We start from the raw sequence: 10,116 nt of genomic DNA, 5'->3' as shown, positions 1-10,116 counted from the left end.
AATTTGCTCCGACTCTACTAGACCAAGTCAGGCAAATGACCCAAACACAGATGTGTAAAGTAAATAAATATTATTTTAAAATAAGGGTTTTTTCGAGGGCAAATTAGGAAATTAAAAAAAGTTTTGCAACCCCTACTGCAACATTTTCAAATAAAAGGACTCGTTAAAAGGATCTCAAATGTATTTTTGTTATTATCGTAAAATAAATAGTATTTACCAGACGAAAATTTACCTTCCCCCCCCCTGATCTCCGAAACTAGTTGAGCCTAAAATTTTGAAAAAAAAATTGCTTGTAGATTACAGGAAAACCTATAAGAATTCTATCAATTGAAAATAAAGTAGTAAACTGAATACAATACGTTCATCATCCCAGCCTATATACGTCCACTGCTGGGCACAGGCCTCCTCTCAGAACAAGAGGCTTGGGCCATAGTTCCCACGCGGGCCCAGTGCGGATTGGGAACTTCGCACGCACCATTGAATCGCTTCGCAGGTTTGTGCAGGTTTCCTCACGATGTTTTCCTTCACCGCAAAGCTCGTGGTCAATTTCAAATGTAATTCCGCACATGAATTTCGAAAAATTCAGAGGTGCGAGCCGAGGGATGAACCTACGACCCTCTGCTTGAGAGGCGATAGGTCAAACCACTAGGCCACCACGGCTTCATAATAATACGTTCACTTGCGGAAAATAGTTCACTAAAACACCACTAGATAGCGCTAGTAGTAGTTAACTCGCGTCTTACTGTGAGGATTTCAAATGTGATATTTTGTAAATAATTTATTGAATCAGGCGTTACTTTGCGGACGTCCATATCAATGTACTAAATAATTTCCTTGCTCACCCGCGACCTTACGATAGCTAAGCTTATGCAAAATATGCGTGTTCATGCAGTTCCTCCACCTCCACACTGTAAGAACACACACAAATCACACAAACCCATCTATCACCACCACCACACTACACTGACGCGTTTCGAACTCAACCAGAGCTCATCTTCAGAGTGACACAACCTTACATATATTGTAATAATTTAAAAAGCACCGTAAAATATTTATAAAAAAAGAGGAAAATAATTGACTTTTGGCATGGTACGGAACCCTCTCCACGCAAAGTTCAACTTGTACGTGGCCTGTTATTTCTAACAAATAATTTTACACACAAAATATAATTTTTCATTTATTTTTTTTACATTACGCCTGTATTCCCAAATGGGGTAGGCAGAGCACACGAAACGTTACCGCTTCGGAGCCACTTTTTAGCAACTTTAGGTCAAATTTTATGTTTAAAATGAATTTTGTTTAGACGTTGCGAACGCCGTGGAAGCACGTCTTCAGATCCAAACATGTCTGGGCCTCTTTCATGACCCACGCTTCTGCCGGGCTCTGCTTCGTGTTCTTCTTAACCCAAATCCCGTCTTATATGCATTACATCCTCGGGTTTGACGTGAAAAATGTAAGTATCATCAAATTTTTGCTTCTCATTCTCATCTTCTTATATTTTGATTATTTTACTGGCAATAAAAGAAAAATGACGATTGATGATGATGTGATATGATTAATAATTAAAAGTCAAAAAATGTATTTTTATGCAAGTTTTTTATGTCTTTCGTGAGGTGTAGTAAGAGTCGTCGTAAGTGTGTGTACTTTTATCAAAGTCAGGTTACAATTTTTAATGAGCTTATTTTCATTGAGGTCTTAATGGTTCCAACGGAAGACCAGCGTCAGCTGCAAGCTTTATCATGTTGAGTTGGGACCTTTTCGTGACAATATTTGTCTTGATTTTTATTTTTGTTTTTCCTTGTTTTATAAAATTATACGAATAAATGTTTTTCTTTCTTTTCTTATTCTTATTATTTTTCAGAGCGGCCTGCTTTCTTCGCTTCCTTACTTAGCTTGCGCCTTCGCCACAATGGGATACGGGGTTTTGTCTGATTTCTGCACAAACCGAGGCTACCTTTCCTTGAAGGCAGCCAGAATAATTTGGAATACACTTGGTATGAACTAGCAATTTTTTTTTCTATGGTATAGGGGGCAAACGAGCAGGCGGATCGCCTGGTGGTAAGCGATTACCGTCGCCCATGGACACCTGCAACACCAGAAGAGTCACAAGTGCGTTGCCGGCCTTTAAGGTGTATCCGTTGGTTAAGCGTCTACAAATAAAATTAGGATTATAATCGACAAGAGACCCGTTTCAGATTTGCATGGTTAGGTACTACTTTGAAAAAAGAGATGAAGAAAGAAAAGTATAGTTAGAACTTTATATTCTTTACCATCTTTTCTCCAAAACTACATTAACGCAAAGCTAATACTATATAGCTAATGCTAATACTATTTATATAAACAATGGGTTATTTTTGATTTCCGTTCTGTAATGGAACATTCGTCAGGTTATACGCAGTTAATTTCTTCAAAATACTAGTGGTCTAACTACTGTTTTGAAGATGTTCGTGAAAGGGCTTTAATTTATGACGCTTTTGCAAAGCACGCAAGTATTCTTAATTCATACATTTTTAGTCAAATAAGGAATTTGTTAGATCAATTTCCCAAAATTGTTATTTCCTAGTAGCAAAATTTCCGTTCGCATTTTTTCCTGAATGATTTTTTCTTACTATGGTTTTTTACTGAAGCTTAGTTTCACAGTAGCGTTTTTTTCCAATCAGAATCGACACACACAGTGTCGACGGAGCTCCACTAAGGCGGAGCTCCTACTTTTGTGTAGTTTTGGCCCTTCGGGCCGATGTAAACTTAACATAACCTAAACCTAACTCTGTTTCTGTATCGACTCTGATTGGGAAAAAACGCGACTGTGAAAATAAGCTTCAGTAAAAAAGCATACTGGGAAAAAATGCATTTAGGAAAAATGCGAACGGAAATTTTGCTACTAGGAAATAACGATTTTGGGAATTTGATCTTACAAACCAAAGTTATTAATACTGACCGCGAACCACAAAGAGACAGATGCCAAGAAGTAACTTTTTTGGTAAACTTTCATTTTTAATACAAGCTTTTTTGCTGACTGTACTTTTTGTTGACTGTACTTGTATTGTGACCCAAACTACATTTGCATACCAAATTTCAAGTCGATGCCATTAACCACTGAAGAGTTCCGTCCTGTGAAGACGTTCCTGGCCGGACTACCAGGATTATTGTATTGTCACGCAATTTACATAAGTATACCAAATTTCGAGTCAATCTAACTACTGAAAACTGGTCAAATTTAACTTACAATATTTGACTACAGACACAGACAGACAACGGGACAGGTGAAACTAAATAAAAGCCTGTAAAAAAAGAAGACCATACATGGTTCGGGTAAAATTACACACGGTGCTGCTCGCCAGTTCCGTTAGCTTGAACTTGGCTTGACACGCCGCGTGTCTAGATCACCGAATCAGTTTTGATTCGGTAATCATTTACTTATTACATGTATGGTCTTCTGTCAAACTGTCAAATGAATCTATTCATTTGAATAGACTCATTTGACAGTTTATTGGTCATCAAATAAACAAGCGTTTGTTATGCAGCTCAAGCTGGTCCAGCTCTGTGTCTCGTGGCCGTATCGTACACAGATGACAGCGCGTTGGCTGTCTTCCTGCTGATCGTTGCGCTGGGGTTATACGCAGGGATCCACTCTGGATGGATGGTGAGGATACAGATGATGTTTAAGAGTGCATAGACACCGTGGGAATTCCCATGGGTATGCCAGATAGGTGGACGTCTGGCATAACACATAAACTACTTTTTATCCTGTGGCCGTATTGCCTAACCGACGCCCCAGCACTCGCGATCGCATTTCATTTCCAGAGCCAGCAATTTTCGTGGCATTTTTGATCTGTCATAGTGACTTCTCACTTATCGACTTCCGATAATCAAAGTCAAAGTCAAAATATCTTTATTCAATTTAAGCTACAACAAGCACTTATGAATGTCAAAAAAAATCTACCACTGGTTCGGAATAACCTCTGCTGAGAAGAATCCGGCAAGAAACTCAACGAGGTATATATTTCATCAATATCGATATATAGATACAAACCATATTAAAAAGATTAAAAGTAGAGGTCAACAATACACGGTCTTACCGTTAGAGAGCGATCTTTTCTAATTAACTTTTGAGCAGTCAACAATGTGAAATAGACATAAATATGCATTAAGTAATAAAAACAATGAATAGTTAACAATTTCTAATTTAAAAATTCAATTTTTTATTCAAAGTCTGTTGTGCTAATAAGTGTTCCATTAGTGTCTTTTTAAAAGATATCGACACCTCCTACGTATACTGGTACAAGTGCATAATCATAAATTTACAGGAGAGCTGTTCAAAGGTTCCAAACCTGTAACTTTCTCATTTGATGATATAACTTTTCAAAATTTTGCATTGGTTCCAAAGAAAACATTTGCTTTCTACCTGTATTCATGGAATTTTGAAATTTCTTATAGTTTTTGAGAAAATTGCAGATACACTACTATACGCGTATTTTACATCTTGTAGTTGTGCGGTATACTGAGCTAATTACCACTTGCTCCAGTATACGGCGTAATGCGTAGATTACTGATCTAACGATATTTTTATATTGTATATGAATTTTTAGATGAAATACTTATATGGCTTGCAATGAACAATAAAACAGATGCTCTTTTACCTTCATCTATTGATTTATAAACGTTTTTATCACTTGCATCAATATACGCTAACATTAGCATGCCACTTGTACCAATATACCGCTAGTAATGTTTTAAACGTGCTATACAAAATACAGAAATATACCTTTATAAAAAACCTCACTTGAAATATAAATGGTTTTATTAAGAATATTAATTGTATTAAGTGCTTTAAATTAATGGAAGCACATTCAATGGATTCGTATTCCTGTTCAAATGTGTACTCGTATTTTATTGTGAAAGGTTCCTCATGTGATACATATATCGCATCGCACCCATTTGTATCCACATAACGGTTTAGCTTTTTGTGCCTCTTCAGGGTTCCGTACCCAAAAGGTAGGTATAAACGGAAACCCTACTTCTATATACTACTTCGCTGTCCGTCCGTCTGTCACCAGGCTGTATCTCATGAACCATGATAGTTAGACAGTTGAAATTTTCACAGATTATGTATATCTGTAGTCGATATAATAGATATAATAAATAGAACAGAATAAATATTTAAGGGGCCCCCATACAACAAATGTATTTTTTTGCCATTTTTTGCTAATCCTAATGAAGTTGTATAGATGGTATGGAACCCTTCGTGCGCAAGTCTGATTAGCACTTTGCTTAAGCCAAGCTTTGACATGAAATATTGAGTCAAAGTCAAAATATCTTTATTCAATTTAGATTGTAACAAGCACTTATGAATGTCAAAAAAATCTACCACCGGTTCGAAAAAACCTCTGTTGAGAAGAGTCTGGCAATAAACCTAGGCATATTTTGTAAACAGATTTACAATCATATTTTAGTGATATCTATACATCACAGTATTTAGCACAACTACATATTTAAAACAGTTCTCAATTCGCTATTTGGAGTAAGCACTCGCCAATGCGAATCGGAATTATTTCCAAATTTCTCTATCCATGATATAATCATTAATTTAAAATAAATAATACGCCATATATTAATGTCTTCTTGACAAAAGATTTAAATTTTGTGTCTGTTTCTGAGTCTTGGGAAACTTCTATAACTTCATACGGTTTACCCGTTTTGGCCATATACATAGCCAGGTACCATTTCTTAGGTGTGTATAAAAAAATGTGTATAGGGGGTTATTAAAAACCTGTACTATACATTAAACCACATTAGGGCTACTAATAACTAATATGATCCAAGTAGAAAAACACTGTGATTCGAAAAAAAAAAGTTTTGCATGGAAGTGGAGTCGCAAGAAGACTTTCTAATTTCGATGTTTTCCCACTTATATCGTATTAGTAATCAGTAGCCCTAATATGGGTTACAGTATAGTACAGGATTTTTTTTATTAACCTGTAGGTATATTGAAATTTACTGTTCTCATTTTAATTAAAGCATGCATGCCTTCGCCTTCTTTTTGGGGATGCTCAACTACCAGAATGCAATGTAATACTGCAATGTTATATTTATAGCACGCGTACATGTAGGTAAAGCCGAGGAAACTGAACTGAACTACTGGTACTGGGGTGACATCCCATACATTTGCCAAAGAAATCATAGCGAAATAGATCACGAAAAGGTTTCACATTGGATTTAGTTTCCATGACTGTATATGAGAAATACGGCTATTGTGGTCTTGCCCTCCGCAATTGTCAGACCAAACATGTTTTTTTTATATATACTATCAAATTATGTGTTCGTAGAACAGTTTAAACGGTCCGCACGCAGCGACGGCTAGCGCGTACACTGAGGCAACTGCCAGTTACACTGGACTTCCCCGGCCCCGCGACAATATCGGTGCCGCGTATAGTGGTGCATGTCGGTTGCCTCAGTATACGTTGTACCGATTAGCAAAACGGTGTTAGATACATTCATATACGTCACTTTATTTCCAAAACTAATAAGAATATCCGTGCAAATTTTTGTGGTAGGTAAATAAGGAAATATTAATCACAAAATTGCAAAAAACTAAAATCAGAAATTTGTCACTTGTACCAGTATACGTAGGAGGTATCGATATAACGATTATTATTTCACGATAATCTCATTATCGATATCATTTAGGTAGTCGATAGTGAGAAATCACTATGACAGATCAAAAATGCCGCGAAAATTCCGGGCTCTCATAATTTCTTTCTACTCCAATGCTATACCGTGTGACGGAAGGAAGTTCTGAAAACGATTGTGATTTTGAGTGCGTCAGACAATAAGCCTCTGATATTCCCACGGGATCGACTCATATAACTCACTCACTATCACTGTGTTTAACAATCAATGATTTGCTCTTTATTCATGTTTTTTTGTTCTTTCAGGTGAATTACATCGATTTGGCGCCGAATTTCAGCGGATCTCTCTTGGCGACTGGCAATACCTTTTCGACTCTCTTGATTGTCACTCAACCAATATTGATCTCTAACATTGTCACTGATGTGGTAAGTGTTTCGGTCTATCTCCAACACCTTGAGACACAGTTTATCTGTGATCATCATCATCATAACTATCACCGTCTTCTATTCAGTGCTACTACCCACAAGTCTTCTGAGAATGAGACAACTTCGGCTGTTATTACCACGTGGGCTCAGTCCGGGTCAGTATGTATAAGGAATTCCACTACGTTTAGCGAAAGTAAGTAAAGTAAACAGATTTGTTTTTGCTCTTAAAAAAATGCGTCTTGTTGCATCACGGGAGGCTGCTCTTCTGGTTTATCATGCCTATCTATGCTCTGCCCTTAGATATGGAAATTCTGTGGGAAATTCTACCGATATTAAGAAAGTTTTTGTAACCCAAAAACGGTGTAGGTATAAGAGCTATATGGGGTCTGAAACCAACTGATTCATGTAAACCTGCCTTTAGAAAGAATTAGATCCTCACACTTCCATGTTTATACATTTTAGAGGCATGTAAGTTTGTACGGAACTATATGGAACTGTTTATAATAAGGAATAATGATTATAAGCGAACTATTACGCAAGAACCTTTAAATTTACCAGTAGCCAAACTAAATTTATTTAAAAGGAATTCTTATTATATGTTAACTAAAATTTTCAATACTGTACCGAAATCTATAATAAATTCATATTATTTTTTAGTATATTTTATATAATATTAAATTTTATTTAAATAATATTTTATACTAAACTTAAGACATGGTTATATTAGGAATGTTATTATTCTATAAATTATTTTTTTGACATTAATAAATGAATATTATAACTTTATTGACATAGTTACAAGGACAACAATTTACATAATTGAAATGCTTCATATTATGTACGCCAGAAATGGCTGAATGGCGGTATAAACCTACTTGAATATTAACTATTTATTCATCAAAAGCCATTTTATATCTCGCCATGATAGCTCACAAATTAAGTTCTTCCCCAGACAAACCAGAAACAATGGCGTATCATCATGTTTCTGATGGCTGGCATGATATTCTTCAGCAACGCGCTTTTCGTCTTCTTCATGTCTGCTGATACACAACCGTGGAATGACATCGTCGGTAAGTTTATAAAGGTGATTGACAAGGTTTAGACCAAATGCTGTCCAGAAATGAAAGTAGCTCTAACTTGCTCCTTACGTTACTTTCCATCAGAAAACATATTATTTTCGATTTTTTACTGAATGAACTAAATGACGATTAATACGACTGTTAATACTTTTAACTTTTAAATTTAAACGCAAAAAAGAAGTGTTATAAGTTTGACCACTATGTGTGTCAGTGTGTATGTATACTGTGTGTCTGTGTGTGTGTATGTCTGTGTGTCTGTCTTTGGCACCGTACCTCTTAAACGGGTAAATAGATTCGAATGCGGTTTTTTATCTGAAATACATACATTGGTCGATGTTTAAAGTGCATTGACGTCAAAAGCGTGACAATATTTTAAGTATTTTATATTTTTGACCAGACAATTTAGTCTGATCTGTAAATGAGCCAGGTATTTTCAAAATGGTATTTCAATATTAGAGTAACTATACAATTAGTTTTTTTTTACAGAAGAAGAAAACGTGGAAACGGAAATGACTGAAAAACGATAGTAAACAGTAGGTAAAACAAGACGAAGTACGGCGATGGCTCAGTGACCTAAAGAAGATTTTGGTCTACCTATAGCTTGACGCCAAACTTAACTGCCGTTGCGCAATATTCTGTTTATGGTACCAAAAATCCGTCCCATATTGCTTGACAACATCATAAACAGAACCTCTGCGGTTAGCGTTTATGAGTCAGTCAGTTCGTTATTCTCATCAAGACTTAGTCTGTATTGTCCAAAGCTTTAAAATATAGTATTGATTTCTTAACGTATTTTTTTTTCTTTCCTGATTTTTTCCAATAGAATACGAGTATAGCTCGACATGTTTCAGGCTATTTCGTAGACCTTCCTCTCAGGAGCACGCTGCGCTGCTGGGGCTGTGTGTGTGAGCACTCAGTGTGCGTGTTGCGGCAGCCGCCAAGTCGCGTGCTCCTGAGAGGAAGGGCTACGAAATAGCCCGAAACATGTCGAGCTAAACTCGGTTTAAGACGTGAGTTATCCGTTATAATATCATTTAATATGAGTGAGTCTCACGGTAGTTTCATGTTCAAAGAATACGAGTAGTTAGTTTGCCGGCAAATTCGTCTTTAAATGGCAGCAGGGCCTAAGGGGTCCCACCAGCTTCATAGAAGACTTTTAGAAGGGACTGTTAGGTTCTAGAGTAGCAACCACGAACTGGAAAGGGAAGTATTGATGGCCCTATAATAGTACATTGTGTCTTAAGGGCGGTAAACAAGGAATTACGAACGAGAGTATTAGAAGCCCGAAGTCGAAGACGCCAGCCTCCGCGCCAAGCACATTAAGGTCGAGGGTTTTATTTGGGGGGTTGCAACCAAGGTAGCCTGCATGTTTCGAGCAAGTGTGATGAAAAAGATAAAAGTGGTCTATTTAGTTATGTAATGATTACGAAAAGGAAAATGGCTCAGCATGAAATCGAGAGATTCGAGGTGAAGTTTTATGGCCGATAATGACGATGCTGTAATGATGACGGCTTTTATATTAGGGTAGTTTGAGATTGTTGTTATATTATTAACCAAAACTGTCACCTTTCTTTTTAAAAACACGACGTTTAAAAAATGGAGCCTGGTATAACCTTTTTTTTCTGGTATAATCGGATTTTGAAGCCTTAACCTAGACCCGTAATTTTTTAAATTATTTGAAGGCTCCGTACATTTTAAGATATTAATGAATAATGAAGTATCTGGATTACTTTACACCCTTGTCTAGGCCACTATAGTGCTTTCACCAGGCGCACGTTATCAGAAGTAAAAAAAAAAAAAAAAAAAACTCCGAAGAACTAAAAATATGCAATGTGAAGTGGTAATAGGCCATCTCGCTCGACGCCGTCGGGAGTGAGAAGTCCTCGAGTAGCGACCAGGAGCCGGAAGATGAAGCTTTGACAGTCCTCCTACTAGGTAGACTGCAAGTGACGAATTGTTTTTCACTGTGGTGTTCTAAGGGG

At 36.8% G+C, this 10,116-nt stretch overlaps 1 protein-coding gene across 1 annotated transcript in view; it reads left to right on the top strand.

The window, feature by feature from the left end:
* LOC141436683 (putative inorganic phosphate cotransporter) overlaps window positions 1–8,926 on the top strand; it is a 27,728-nt gene extending 18,802 nt beyond the window's left edge. The window contains exons 7-11 of the mRNA XM_074099693.1: window positions 1,862–1,994; window positions 3,525–3,643; window positions 6,936–7,055; window positions 8,008–8,125; window positions 8,621–8,926. Coding sequence (XP_073955794.1) covers window positions 1,862–1,994; window positions 3,525–3,643; window positions 6,936–7,055; window positions 8,008–8,125; window positions 8,621–8,661 — 531 coding nt within the window. The 3' untranslated portion in view covers window positions 8,662–8,926. The remainder of the gene's footprint in view (window positions 1–1,861; window positions 1,995–3,524; window positions 3,644–6,935; window positions 7,056–8,007; window positions 8,126–8,620) is intronic.
* Window positions 8,927–10,116: the final 1,190 nt, after the last annotated feature.

This window comes from Choristoneura fumiferana, chromosome 17, assembly GCF_025370935.1.
Source record: "Choristoneura fumiferana chromosome 17, NRCan_CFum_1, whole genome shotgun sequence".
Taxonomy (NCBI): Eukaryota; Metazoa; Arthropoda; class Insecta; order Lepidoptera; family Tortricidae; genus Choristoneura; species Choristoneura fumiferana.
The sequence above is the reverse complement of the archived record's forward strand: the minus strand, read 5'-3'. Positions and strand labels throughout refer to the sequence as shown.